Source organism: Gymnoscopelus braueri, assembly GCF_963280865.1.
Source record: "Gymnoscopelus braueri genome assembly, chromosome: 14".
Lineage (NCBI taxonomy): Eukaryota > Metazoa > Chordata > Actinopteri > Myctophiformes > Myctophidae > Gymnoscopelus > Gymnoscopelus braueri.
Genome location: NC_137619.1, coordinates 29,058,589 through 29,074,173, shown reverse-complemented (window position 1 = coordinate 29,074,173; position 15,585 = coordinate 29,058,589). Strand labels below are relative to the sequence as shown.

General features: G+C 42.4%; 1 protein-coding gene across 1 annotated transcript in view; it reads right to left on the bottom strand.

The window, feature by feature from the left end:
• The window catches only part of LOC308100588 (inactive phospholipase D5-like), a gene marked incomplete at both ends in the record, with an annotated part of 109,016 nt that extends 93,704 nt beyond the window's left edge, over positions 1 to 15,312 (bottom strand). Inside the window, one exon of the mRNA XM_080449656.1 lies at positions 15,157 to 15,312. Within this exon, the coding sequence (XP_080305782.1) occupies positions 15,157 to 15,312 (156 nt within the window). The remainder of the gene's footprint in view (positions 1 to 15,156) is intronic.
• Positions 15,313 to 15,585: the final 273 nt, after the last annotated feature.

Below are 15,585 nucleotides of genomic sequence, written 5' to 3'. Positions count from 1 at the left end.
TATTCATCGTACAACAAAGTATATATAGGCCTTAAGTAGTTAAAAGTGGGCATTTGTGTGGGGACAAAGGGGAAACATAACCCGCCATCACCTCACAAAATTACACAGAACTAAATATTCTGCAGAACATTGGAATAGTACGCTATAAAAATCCTGTTACTCAGAGTTACATTTGTACACTTCCAGATATGGATAAATTGATTCTTAATTAATTTTGTGCAGCCCTATACTGTTCACAGCACCAGATGAGTTGACATCCCTGCAGTTGATGCTACAAGCAGATGCAACCTAAGCAAACAATTCCTCCTTCATCCAGTTAACCCATTTCCAGCAGCTATAATTCCCACACCTGTCCTTGCCTCTTCACAGCTCAAGTGATTCTGGCACTGTGTTTGCTGCCTTCTGTTTGGATGGGAGAGTCCATACAGATTGACGGATATGGATGCATTACCCAGAGGGCCCGACCCAGGCTCTACTCTGTTTAACCCATTCAATCCGGGAACGCATCCGTGTCATTTTAGATTTCTTTGGCTATTCAAAAATAGCAGCTATACAAGCTGCACCGAGTGCCGAGCTATGAGCTTCTAGATCTGCTATTTTTTGGAAAAATCTAGAGAATTTGTGCAAATCTTTGATATATATTTTCTAAAGCAAACATTTGTTAAATATTTTTGTTCCAGGGACCCCCAGAAATAAAGAGAGTTACAAATGTTCGCAAAGATTTGCACGATTTTTCAAAAATACATAGCGCGGCACTCGGCGCCGCGTTATGAGCGTTATGAGCGTTATGAGCTTGTATATCTGCTATTTTTTAACACATTGGGTGCCAGCATTTTTTCATAACAACTTACGTTGGGTGCCAGCATTCTCCCCATTGACTGCGCTTTGCTGTTTAAAGCTCTAGACTCCACGAGGAGCAAATCCATGTAAAAAAAAACATCCATTCATGTTGCGCGATGACCCTGGCTACAGCCTGGAACGATAACATTTCACTCGCGAGTTACAATGGGGGGGGATCGCGCATCGCGCATGACCGGTTTTCCCCACCGGAAACAGATTCGGAGATATAGGTGTTTTAAAGAAGGAAATAGACAGGAAGTGGATGGCAGCCATGTTTTTGTTTTTCCGGTGATCTATCTGGCCTATCCTTCTCAAGATCACAATGGGTACTCCCAGAGCTGCTCTAGCCCCGCCCGTGTGGAGAAAAACGAAAAAAACAAAAAGACATATTTCACGGTCTGGACCGTGTTCGGCACCGGACCGCTACTCTGCGCAAACACGGTTCAGACCGTGTTTGGCACCCGATGTGTTAATAGCCAAATAAATCTTAAAAATGACACAGATGCGTTCCCGGTCTTAATGGTTTAATAGACCCGGTCTCATATCCCAGCTCCACAACACAACAACACGCCCCATTATAATTAAAACTGACATGTCTATAGCGCTGGAAACGTCAAGTCGCATGCTGGCTTCCAGCCAGCAGTTCTATATGGAGATGAAAATGGTGTTGTACTGTACTAGGACAAGGTCCATCTGGTTGAAGAAGCATTGACCCTGACAGCAGTGTGGGATGTTCATACATACCATTAAGACATCATAACATAATAATATGATGGAATTTGATTACATAAACATTTTAAACAACACTTTGTGATCCTAATATGGAGAAATTGGGGCATAACAATAGTCAGGAATGGGACATACTGTAGATAAAGCTACAATGATGCTGGAAGAAAAATAAGGTCAGAAAATAAGTACATGCATCTCACAAGAGGCAATTCAGCAGTGGTCTGGTGTGTCCCTTAAGTCCAGTACAATTTTGTTTCTTAGTATTCCCAATCACCTACAGAGCCTGACTCACACTGTGTGCACAGTGCACTCTGACATTCAAAATCAGACAGCATCCTGCTGACTAAGTATGCAGTGCATGCCGGTCCCATTGGCAATCCTCGCTTTGCACTCTGCAGGCAAGCATTCTGACAGGCAGGTGCGTGTGACCCACTTCACCCTAAAGCTGGCCGTTCTTCCCTTTTCAACACTATCTCTCCCCATGACACCAGACCATCCTTTGAAACGCAGGAGACGCACAAACCAGAGTTGGTTAGTTGTGTATACAAATGCCCTTTTTTTCTCACAAAGGCCTACAATTGTGAGAGACACAAAATCTGTGGTCACTTTTGTCCTTTCGAATGCAATCATTCTTTTTTATTTTTCCTTCTTTTTATGGCCTGGCTCTGCAGGAGTCTAACCACCTGTCTGTCTGTCTGTCTGTCTGTCTGTCTGTCTGAGTGTGTCTGTGTTTCCGGAGCTAATCTCACAAACTGCTGGACCAATCCGCACCAAAGTTCTTGTGCTCACTGCCAGCAGCTCACAGAAGTACCTCCAATAAGAGTTCCGGCTTGGACCAGTTCAGTCCTGGTAATGTGCTGAAGGCCTTGAATCGAACATTTTCTGTACCAGGCAGTGATGCCAAACCTCTTCAGCCTGTGGTGGAGGAGGAGGAGAAGTGACCAGCCCAGGTTCTTGCTGATGTGGACCCCGGGGAACTTGAAGCTCTCTCCACTGCAGTCCCATTGATGTGAATGGGGGCATATGCCCGCTTTAGCCTCCTGTAGATGATCATCTACTTTGTTTTGCTGATGTTGAGAGGGAAGTTGTTGTCCTGACACCATGCTTCTCACTTCCTCACTGTAGGCACTTACATCATAGTTTGTAATCAGGCCATTGTAATCAGACGGTGTCATCTGCAGTGCTGGCGCCAGACAGGGGGCATATGTATTTCACAGAGGGGCACTTTATTTTTAAACACCCTAGGCTAGAACAAATGCTGCTGTTATAAAAATGTATATCACGTAGCCAATAAGCAAAACAATGCACCGAAAACAATAAGTAACATTATGCACTCACAAACTAAGTAAAATGATGCATAACACACAATGAAATTAACTATCGTATCGGCAAAATGTATGATTGAGTTTGAGCTGTGTTTGGCCACCACAACAGTTGTGAGTGAATGTGTACACAGAGAGGGTGATGAGCAGATGAGCACACACTGATAAGAGAAGAGGTGTCTGTACCAATATGTACCATCTGGGGCTTGTCTATCTGGAAGACCAGGAACCAGTGTTCAAGCTGGACAGTGCAGAGTTGAGTCCTAGATCTCTGTGCATTGTGATGAGCTTGGAGGGCACAGTGGTGTTAAATGCTGATCTGTAGTGAATGACCATCATTCTCACATACCGTATTATGTTACTCAGCTCCAGGTGGGAGAGTGTTGAATGGAGGGTGAGTGCAATACAATAGCATCGTTTGTTGACCTGTTTTGTCTGTAGGCTCTCTCAGATCAGCTAACACAGGGAAGCTGTCAGAACCCTAGCTAAAAAATCTGGGACAACGCTCCATACGTCCCAGACTCTTCTCCCTTCTGGCTCCCAAACTATATGGAATGAACTCCCCATTGCAATTAGAACTGCAGATTCACTCCCAATCTTCTGCCGTAATCTGAAGACTCATTATTGGTTTACTTATGTATTACTTTATTGTAAGAGTTCTATTTCTATGAATTTGATGTATTATTGATGTATTATGATATATTATCTTGTGTCCTTGCTTACTGTAAATCGCTCTGGATTAACAGCGTCTGCTAAATGCCTAAACTGTAAACTGTAGGCAAACTGCAGTGGTTCTAGGGTGTCTGCCAGTGAGGAGGAGATGCTTTAGCTAGCTGCTCAAAGCACTGCATGGCGGTAGTCATTCAGACAGAGATATTGTGTTTTCTTAGGGACAGGGACAATGGTTTTCTTTTGGAAACATGCATGTACAGAAAGGTTATGGTAAGATATATTCATTATTCTCTAGGTAGCCTCAAAACATGCGAAAACGCTTTGAGCATTCAGCCGGGGATACTGTCTAGACCAGGTGCCTTGGGTGTATTAATTCTTTTGAAGGTTTTACTGTACATACATCAGCCCTAGATAGTTCCAGTGGGCAGCGGTGGGCATATATAGCTGGGGACTCATTCTCAAAGCATTCAGAAGGTGTTCAGTTTATCTGCAAGAGGTGCAGAGTAGACATTACACATTGCTGGATACTCTTTTGTAATCTGTGATAGTTTTCAGTCCATTCCATGTTCCTTCATTAAATATCCGAATCTGGGTCTCCCAAGGTGTAAGCAGTGGTCCTTGCTTTAAGCTCGGCTTGCACATCGCACTTTCCTGTTAACCCATAGCTCATCCTAACATCATCGATATACTTACTGATGTATGCATTGACCAGTTCCATGTAATAATCAATATTCTTCTCCACTGCTTCCCAAAAACATGCTACTGACGACCGTTAATAGCCCAATATATGATGTGAGATAGTGTCAGATAATAATAATACATCAATTTCAATTTCACGCTGAGCAATTCCACACATCCACAGTACTCAGCTATCAAATACATTTTCATCAGTGTACTCATCAGTGTGAGAGTGCAGTAGATTGGCAAGATTTTTCCATTGCTATCACTTTTGATAGAATTGTTCTTTTTTCCTTTAGCCTCAAATGTGTAATGTATTGTATGTAATAGGGGTGTGCCGATATATCGTCCCGCGATGTATTGCGATACGTTTTCGTGACGATATGTATCGTTTTGCCGTTTTTGTAATAATATTAATGCAAAAACAGAAGTATTTGTTTGCATTTGCTTTTTTCCCCCCTCATATATTTTCATAAGCTTTTATTCCCCCCCATATATTTTCATGATAAAAAAGTCCCATATATCGTATCGTATCGATATCGTGAGCCCAATATCGTGTATCGTATCTTATAGTTAAATGAGTGTATCGGCACACCCCTAGTATGTAATGTATGACAGGGGTGTATGTAATGCAGCTGGTCCTGGTCTCCAAGGTAGACAAACTAAAGTAACCTTAAAACTTGTGTTGATATATATGGCCGAGTGAGGAATTGTCCAGTACCAATAGTTGTATAGAAATCATAATTTCTCTGTGTGGCAAGGTAAACCTTGCAGTCTAATATTGTGGTACTGTAGGGGCAGAGCAGTGGCCAGAGTTATTATGGCAGCCAGCTGTTCATGAACCATTAAAGAGCAATATATATGGATGTGCTGGGGAGGAAGTGCACTCATTACTACTTCATCACCTTGCCCTTTCATATCACAGACCAGCACTCTCTAAAGTGCGCGCGCGAGAGAGAGAGAGATTTTATTTTGCTGATTTGTGGGATAATGTAGAGTAGGCTATACTGTAGCCTACAGTACAGCAGTGGTTCTGAAACTGATTCAAGTCAAGGACCCAAAGGTTTTGTGGCAGGGAAGGTTTTGTGGCAGGGAAGGGAACCCCATCAGAGAAAATGTATGTCAAAATGTTTCAAACATTTTTCGATATTTATTTCAAAATCGGTCAAAAAATAGCAGATGTACAAGCTTGCTGTTCGCTTGTAGATCTGCAATTTTTGAATAGCCAACATATACGTGGATAAAGTGGTTAAAATGATTGTGATGCTATATTAACTACTTTTGCTGGGGACCCCCTGGAACCCCCGCAAGGACCCCTGGGGGTCACCGGACCCAGTGCAGTACAATGTATGCATGTGTTACTTAGGAAAAGGTTGGCTTGTACTAAATACAGAGATCAGGTATCTGAGTAGGTGACAGACTGTAGGTGAGCGAGATACTGTATGTAAAACAAAGTGAACCGGTCATGTGTGTTAGCTTTGCAATGCTGCTTTACTATCTTGGATGGCAGTCCTCACAAGGTATTGTTCACATATTAGACAATACAGATGGCTCAGATAGACCTGGTTACTGCCCTCCATGAAAAACATTATAGAACTGGTTCATTTATCATGCCTCAGTATGGCCAGCCAACATCTCTAACTGCACTTTGTGTCTGTCTCTCATCGTCCAGCCATTCACTGGCCTTGCTTTGGACATTAATTGCCATACTCTGTGTGAAGCTTGAGGGCACGGTCACACATACGCGTCAGAAAGCATCAGCGTCCCGTTCACTTTCATTCTAAGGGAGCAAGGGGGTGGAGTGTCTGTTTGTAGCGTTTTGACGCCGCAACACTTTCAACGTGTCTGATTCTGAAGCATGCAATTCAGCCTTGGTGAACTTTCACTGGTAGTTTTCTTTCAGTGAGCCAACCGAGTCAAACAAACTACACACTAGGAAAATCAGCACTGCCCACAACCCGCAATATGGGAAGTTGATGCATTTCACACCTTGGCACGTGTTGGCTATATCGTTTCTGAAACAGATGTGTGATCATACCGTGAGGACGGGGTCATATATAATAATTTTAAAAAATCAGTCCTTTCCAGATCATGGAATTTCTTTTCAGTTCCATGAAGTTAACAGAACACTATAGCTTGAGGAACCGAATATAACAGGGTGCTACTTCTCCATTGAACTCAATGGACGTGGGCACCATGTTATTTTCTGTCGCCCTATCACATTGAATGGTGTACTGTGCACGTTCTTTATAGCAGCACAGTAGAGTTGCAGCAGAACCTACAGACGGCGGTGTGTTAAATAAATATTGAAAATGAAGGCATTTATTGACTACTAAAAATAAAGGCAGTAATTGCTTAAGCTATGTAGCCTAACTTTTCAGCTGATTGCCATACAGATTTGTATCGTGGACAGAGCTGCGAGGGCCCGTTCATCGCTGCTTGCAGCTTTAATGTTTCCATTACAACTAGAACCAGGGAGGTACTTCTTTAAAAAAATAGCTGATCTACGACAAGCTCATAGCTCACAATGCGAGGCGCTGTGAGCTTGTAGATGAGCTATTTTCCCGATTTTTTAAAACATGTGTTCCAAGAACTCAGTATTAGTAGCAGAGCCCAAATTAGGTTCTGAAAACCTCATCTGAAAATGAGCCCTAGCGTATGGAAACAAATCCAGAACGCAGAACCTGTGAGATATGTTTCACGGCACAGCATGGTTCGCTTAGTTCTTGTAGTCGAAAAGAGCCACCCGTTTCCCAGACAAGTCTGGTTGCTGCCCACTCCAGCTGTGCCTTGTCCTGTGATTAGTCCCTAAGATATTTACCTTATACCCGTCTCTCCCTTCAGTGTTTGTCAGATTGTTGTCAAATGTTCCATCAGTTCATTAATGTTTCTGAATCTTTGTTCCTAGTTTCCTGCCTGTTACTAGGAACTCCATATACTTTACTTAAATCTGAAATTCTGTCTCAGTCTCTGCACTTGGGTCCACCTGCGTCACTAACCATGATAAACAACACTGCGCCTGGAGGATAATTTGTTTATCACATACCCTTATTCATTCACAAAGACAATGAGAAAACAAGCATTTGATCAACACTAATTTAATAAAAAAATGATTAACATCCCTGTCAATGAGGAACTGCTCCAGATAAACAAAATGGTAGTCCCACTGGGATGTCCAGACAGTGTGGGGAGCTGGTTGAGAACCATCAAAACCTGCTAGCTATGGTTTCCACAGTGTTTTAGTTCCTTTGTGCCCAGAAAAACGAGTGTCTCCTCATAAATCTATCCATGTCTCCATCTCTCCATGAAATCTACTACAATATCTGCAGCAAACCATGCTTGATGGCTATAGTTGCTTCGGCAGAGTGGTCACCCACAGTGACAGGGCTGCGATAGGGCTGAAATGCTCACCAGCCATAAAGTAAAGGTTTGGTATAATGACGATACTATGAGTTATGATAATGATATATGCTATTATAATAGCAGTAATACATTAGTATTAAGGGCTTGGCTAGTCAGACACTTAAGGCCACAGTTGATGACTACTAAACACTAAGTCGTGGATATGTGTTAAGAGTGGAGTACTGGAGAAGAATAACAGGCTGGGGTCAGTGCACCGTGGCCGACACAAAGTATGCATTAAAGTGGCACTCAGCGTTGAAAACAAATCACCAGGGCGTGTCGGATTAGTGACAAGGTTTGTTGGCTTCATTCAATATCTCTGATTCCCTCTTCCCTTTCTGTCTTTCTATTATTTATGTACAATATCCCTCCTCCTGTCTGTCAATCTAATTATATGGAGATAAAGAAATCCCTTTCTCCATCTGTCCTTCCACTGACTGTAAAAGGTCCCTTATAATTCTGTCTGAGAGTTGAGAAAATTCTGGTATATAAAGTTCCCTTTACTATAGTTGTGCATTCTGCTGCAGGGATTGATGAGATGGATAAGAAGGCAGACTGCCAAGTTCCCTGTTTCATTACACTGGCTTCCCTCTCACTGGCTGTCTTCCATAGGCCGACTAGAGTGGGCAATAGCGCCTTATCACGAGGGTGCAAAGAACCCATATTAATCAACAAATCACACCACAGAGAGAGACATTTCCCATTAACAGTATAACCAATAGCACAGTCGCCTGACAGGAGGTAGTGACATATTTTGATCAGGTTCTGGCAGGACTTGACAACACCAAAATCACGTGCGTCCTAGAAAGATCAAAGATATGGAAGAGCTGAGACAGAAAGCGTTTTGTATTATAGTGAGTCATAGTGCACTGCTCAATGCGAAATATTTCAGTGATAGACGGGTAACTTGCCAATTAAAGATGAAAAGAGCCACTGAATTTTGAAAACGTGTTCATCCTCAACCCCCCTGCAACCTTCAGACAGGAGACAATGCATGGAACAGTGCTGGTCTGCTTGTAGGAAACACTAGCAGAAACAAAGGTGCTGTAGCACTAATGAGACACAAGCTTATGAGTGAAGACAAACAAACAACTGTACTCCATTCAACCAATTATTGATCCGAGTTTCCCCCCCCCCCCCCATACACACCCGCTCAGCGCTCATGCACACTTCTATCATTATAACGTATAACAATCGTCACTTAGTTCATATCCTTTGGCCATTTGTTTGAAGGGCTGTCTGCTCAAACGGTACTAATAAACCATACTCCTAGAGTCTGGTATCTGAGAACAGAACTTACGTACAAGTCTTATCCCTCTGGTAACATAACTGCAACTCCACTCAGTCACATATTCAGTCTAACATTTATCTCAACTGTATGGAAACCTGCACAGCTTGTTCCAAATACTTAAAGGTGTTAACTCTAAAACAAAGTGTTAATTTACACCTCAACTCCGTACCTGATCTGTCACCCTTTTCGTTTTGTCCCTTGTGTTTTACATTTACACAGGTATCTTCGTAAAAAATAAAGAAAAATAAAATAAAATAACAATTGACATTGATGGTTAAGTGGTTGACATCTCTGGAACCACACCCTGAAGTCAAATGTCATCAGTACCTTCTTCCTAGCAGTCTATCAGTACAAAGAGTACAAACACTCTCCAACAAAGATTAGAGGCCAGGTTAATAGCCCCTGGGAGGACAATTTCTGCTGCTGCACTGGCGAATCCTACAGGTTTGTCAGGGCACCTGTTCAGCAGAGATCAGAACTGGGTCAGAAAATATGTTCCTCCTCATTTGCAGATGAGGAGAAACTGCTCCCGGTAATAAAAAAAATCACACCCAGTGTGAAGAGAGTGGTGCCTTTCATGAGTTAATTTCATTAGTTACTTTTTACAGACTTTGATGACTTCTAAGTATTTTTACTCATTTTAAGTACTTTAAAATGTTTTTACAGATTTGTACGTGTTTTTACTCATTTTAACATCTTTAAAGTATTTTGACTCATTTAAAGTATTTTGACTCATTTAAAGTATTTTGACTCATTTAAAGTATTTTGACTCATTTAAAGTATTTTTACTCAGTTTAGGAACTTTAAAGTATCTTTACTAATATTTAAGTATTTTTACTCATTTTAAGTATTTTTTACTCATTTTAAGTATTTTTACTCAAAAGTGTGTGTGTGTGTGTGTGTGTGTGTGTGTGTGTGTGTGTGTGTGTGTGTGTGTGTATGTGTGTGTGTGTGTGTGTGTGTGTGTGTATAATTAGTGTAACTGGTTGCATCTTTGTGTTGCAATCAGCCGCAGCTGTTGAGGCTGTGCTCAAACATACAGAGAGGCCGTGCTCATACGGACGGACACACGGACAAAGTCAGTCCTTGGAGTGGCTAGCACCACTCAAAAAGAAGCTGGCAACTGCATGTGTATCAGAGGAGTAACTTCGCATCACCAGTCTTTCCACCTCGGAGGAAAGCCTGGTCTCTGTTACTAAAGACCCATATGATCCGGTCTAGGCCACGCCTACTAAAAAAAAAGAAGAAAAAATAATCCTCTTTCCGGATTCTGCCCATCCGGTTTTGCGGTGCCGCTTTGTTTTGGTTCCCCAATCCCTATTTAAATGGAATAGAATTTCCCCGTGGGATAATACAGACGCTAAATAGTCTCCGGATAGTGCACGCACATTTACATTTAAAAAATAAGCTAAACTATGCCGCATCAAGGATTTTATTAGGACGGACCTATTTTGGGGTGAGACGTCTTTCCGGTTCTGCCCATCCGGCCACTTTTTATTTTTTTTACTTCCGCTCCCGACCGGATCATATACCCGAAAAGGAATGGTGCCCAGGCTATCAGAGGAGATATGCGCTCATCTACACACCCTCCCACTTGACCAAATGTAAGGGTTAGCAGTGGCACACAGTGGGGAAAATTGGCATGACTAAATTGGGAGAAAAAAGGTAAGCTTGTGCAAATGGGAGAGAAAACCTCCAGGGCCCAATTCAGAGCCCAATTTACCAGACCAATATTACCTCGGAGAGGCTCAACACTGTTACCATGACACTGAGAAGTCAATAGGAGCAAGGAGCAGACAATACAGTACTTTGAGCTGCAAGAGTCCAAATATTTTCTGGGATAGTATTCTGCCAGAGGGCATGGTTCCCTCCCCTGCCTGTCTGCCATCCCTTTCCATCTCAGTAAAGCAATCGAAACCTCCAACAGCATTCCTTACGTAAATTTTGTATGAAAATGTTTGTGCCTTATACCAGTGGTTCTCAACCTGTGGATCGGGACCCCCACATGACTTTTGGGGGGTCCCCAGATGACAGTAAAGTGACCATTTACATATTTAACACCTAATTTTTTTTAATACATAATACTGCTTACAGGCCTACTCATACAGGGTTAGAGTACTTCCTTGGCTCCCTGGCTAATAAGCCTTATAAGCCTTATATGCCTTAATACATTATAATTGCCCTCTATAACTAATTTAGGGGGTTCCAATACACTACACTGTTGTACATAATATGTACAACACGTCTTTTCAAAGCAAAGCTAAAATCAAAGTCAGTCAACTAAGAACAAAATGCAGCCAACTATGCACTGTGCAGTATAAAAATTCAGACTTGTGCATGTTAAGTGATCAATTGAACTACCCGTAAAACCAGACAGAGGACAGGAGCCAAAAGTGTAAGCGTTGGCCAACAAGTGACTTGCCGTACATATAATATGGACCTGATTAGGGAATTGGTTGGGAAAGGAGTCAGGCCTGAGGCTGCATTCACTAAAACACGACACATGATATTGTATTCACGTGCACTAGGGAAACATTCCCCACTGCACCATCATTGATGGAACAAGAAGAATAAAAATGTTTTGGGATGGTAGGGGTGTCCATGTTATTTATTTACCGATATATATATATATATATATATATATATATATATAATTTATGTATATTATATTGCTCTGGTTCAAAATGTGTTGCCTGTGTTATGTGCAGAATGTCTATTATAGCCATTGGTGTTCCTTGGTTTTAAAGGTATCATGACATTCATTTTCACTTTTTTTATTTTCAATGTTTTATTTGGGGTTTTATGACCTCAATTACACCCAAAAACCTGAACTTAGAACATTCAGTGGATTTTCTGTGGTCTGGGGTTTTCTGAATAATTAGGCTGAAAAGTAATCTGAGCTTGGCCCTTCGACAGTGAGGTCACAGTCGAATAATCCCGCCCACTCTCCTCCTCGCCCCTCCCCTATCCTTTCCTTTGGGGGGGGGGCGGAGCAGAGGCGATGATTGACAGGCAAAATCCCTCACCAGCGACACCCGCAGGCAAAGATTTCTTTTTTCATTGCAGTTGAAAAGGCTTTAGAAATGTGAGAGAAAAACACCTGTCATTGATCACTGGAATGGAATTTTCACTTAAAACTTTTTGTACACTTTTGAAGGACCAGGACAAAGACTTTGAATGTGGTGTAAAAGTGAATGTCATTAAACCTTTAAGGTGCCAAGCGTTTGAACCAACTCATCGTGGGGTATTTGGAAACTGCGGGAGCCAATGTGTCTGTCTTGAGAGACACGACTTTCCTACAGACTTGTGACTTTGCTCGATAAAAGCGTGACTTGGGTCATAATGGTTTTGATGCCAGTACTAAAATGTGTGCCAAAAACTCTCTCATTCATTCCCCCTTCCGTCCTCTCTTTTATAGCCCTCTTGGAGAGGCCTCGTAGCACTGTTTGCCAGCAAGATAACTCTTAATTCAACTCCTGGCAAGCTCTATCGTTTTTAGCATTGGGAGATTTGCATTACTGATGCCTTGATTAGCTGCTGCACTGTACTCCCTTAACATCCGCACAGATAGCGTGATCTGATACAAGATTTATTTTTTAGGTAAGCTGTATGGGAATTAGGGATTGACCCTATGGGACAAGATTAAAACATAAAATAATAATCTCTACTACTTGGATTTGGGAATTAAGGTTTACAGCAAACCTATTTTTTAATTGCAGATGAGCTACCGATTTTGCAGGGGTTTTCAAACTTTTTTCATGTTGCAGATTCACAAATCGACTTTGATTAAAATGATTCTGTCCTAGCCTCCCTGATACGAAATATCACTGGATCCTAAAGATTTGTACTGTACAACGTTCAGAGTCTGCCCAGCTCCTTATCCGAGCCTTAGCCATCTCCAGGATTGATATTGTGACTCCCTCTCTGTGATAGTTTGATGGCATGCTCACTCAAACCCCTACAACTGATCCAAAATTACATGGCATGCCTGGTCTTCTACCTCCAATGAATTTCACACTTCCCCGTTTGCGTTCCCTTCACTGGCGTCTAGTTTCTGCCTGCATCCAATTCAAACACGGGTAATGGCTTACAGGGCAATGAAGATCATGGCACCCTGTTATATTCAGAACATGATCCTCCACCCCTACACCCCTATCTACAAACTTAGATCAGATAACACTGTCGCTGCCTTCCCTACGACATCCTGGCCAATGTTCCATGCATTCTAGACTCCCCTCTGGTACCCAAGCTGTGGAATGACCTCTCCCTAAGTCAAGACTAAACTTCTCATTAGACTGGAGACCCCTGGAACTCCCTTAAAGGATGCCAGGGGGGATTGCCATTTCTTCATCATTATCCATCATCGATGGACTGCCTTGATGAGATGCCCACCATTGACTGTGATAGTGTGTGCGCACATACGTGAAATTCATGCATTGGGATCCAGGTATTTGCATGTTTAGTGGGGTTGTGGTTTGGTATGATGTACTGTAAGAGCATGAATTACTTCTGAATAACTTCTGTATGCTGAGCGCCTGTGTGTGTGTGTGTATATGTGTATGTGTATGTGTATGTGTATGTGTGTGTGTGTGTGTGTGTGTGTGTGTGTGTGTGTGTGTGTGTGTGTGTGTGTGTGTGTGTGTGTGTGTGTACCATGTGTACAAACAATCCTGTGTCATTTCATTTCATCCATGTTCCATCTCTGTGGTAACCCAGACATATTTACATCTTTGACAGCTGTTGTGGTTGATGAAGAGGAAGTGGTCCAGGTAAGTGTCTGTATTAGAGATAGCATGCACCTTTGACCTTAGCCTTGAGGAAGCCTTTATGACCAAGGTCATTAAATACCAACCACTCCTGCTACATACCATCTCAGAGCTAGGTTATAGGTGCAGACTATTTGTTTTTATATTTGGCAGCCTGGGACGTACCCACAGACTGATTGTTAGAGGGTTTCAACAACTTGGGATGCCCAAAAAGGAGGCAAAAACGCTGGAAAAGTATTGTGCTATCTCTGCTATAATTGGCAGCCGCCATATATGGAGGAGACGCTGTTACTTATACCCAGAGTACTGAGTGACATGCCTAATGTATCATGAAGACATATGCCATGATTTTGTGAATGTAACCTTACTACACCTATAATATTTGTGTGCCTGTATGTATTCTCCTTTATGTGGACATAAATAAATGGTTAAAATGTATGTACAGTATAGCTTCATCCAGTGTGTGCTGATGCACTTGCATGTAAGCTTGTACTGTATGTGTTTACATGTGTTATTTTGTGCATGTGTGTGTGCAGGTCTGCAATGACGGATGCAGGCTGATTTACCATCTTAGTTGGTTATGCAGAGAGGCCCATTAAGCAGCTCTCTGGACCTGGCACTCTTTTGCAACATCAAATATTCAGCACGCTTCTTCCAAACCTTCTTTTGAGCTAAAAGTCATGGCTCCACACAACACATCCTGTTTACCTGCATACAGCAGTCTATCTCCTCTGCCATGCAGTACAACAAGACTGTCAGACTGTCAGCACACACTCAAATCTTCAGTGTTAATTTAGCTCAGAGAGTGTACAAATGGAACCAAATGGACCTGTGTAATGATAACCAAGTAATGATGATTGCGTGCTGGTAAAAATTTGAAAAGGAGAAACATTTGTATTTATTCTCCCGGCTTCAACATACGTACGTCCGACAATAGAAAATTATGCAGAATCTATAACCTTCTCAAACAATGGTCAGAAAGACACTGGCCTAAGAGCTGGTGGCCCACTGGTCTGAGAGGTTAGGATGTGTTAAAGGCAGAAGACAAATTGAATTGTGTACGTGTAAATGTGCAGGCCAGGGCAATAAATACACTTGACACTTAACTTCACACTTGACAGAGCTTTGCAGCATCAGAGCAGTGAGAGCACCACAGTTAAATCCCAACTTTCTGGTTCCAAACTTGCCTGGAACTTCTGCATCATTAACCCCACAAAGAGCCTCACTGGCCACATTTGAATATAAGTTCCTATAACTCTAGAACCAACTTTTTTGCTTGATGATTTTAGCCAAAAATGTTATTTGATCTGATGTTCAAATTCTAAGATTAGTCTCATTGTGTGACTCCTGTGCGTATATGCCCACAGTTGCACAGCATGGCATCATGAACCTTTTTTAGCTCATAACTCTAGAATATTCTCTTTGCATGTCTTTTCCCAAAACCCCCAGGACTTACGTGTTCCATCTTCGCCTCTTTCTTCCGGAGCCAGACGGTGGCTGAGTAGTCCTGCTGAGTAGTTCCTGGGGTCACGCCCCCAGGAACTGGGGCCGCGACCCCGAGACCCCCAGACCCACGGCTCCCTCGCGGCCCTCGCATCCCTCTACTCCCCATGCTAACCGGATGCCGACTGCTTAAGCTGGCTGGTTAAGCTGTGCTCGAGTCACCGCGCGTCTCAATTAAATGTATTGATCAAGTGTCCGAAGCCGAAGACGAATGTTCTCAGTTGGAGCGTGCCGTGTAAATTTAGCCTGATCGCACCTTGAACCCCTTCTGAGCATGCCTAAAAAATCATTACATTGGCTCACCAGTCCGAAAAGCCCTAGAGAGGGATGCCTCTACTGAAGCACTGAGCGTGTGTTCAGCTGCTTGTCTACTGTCAAAAAG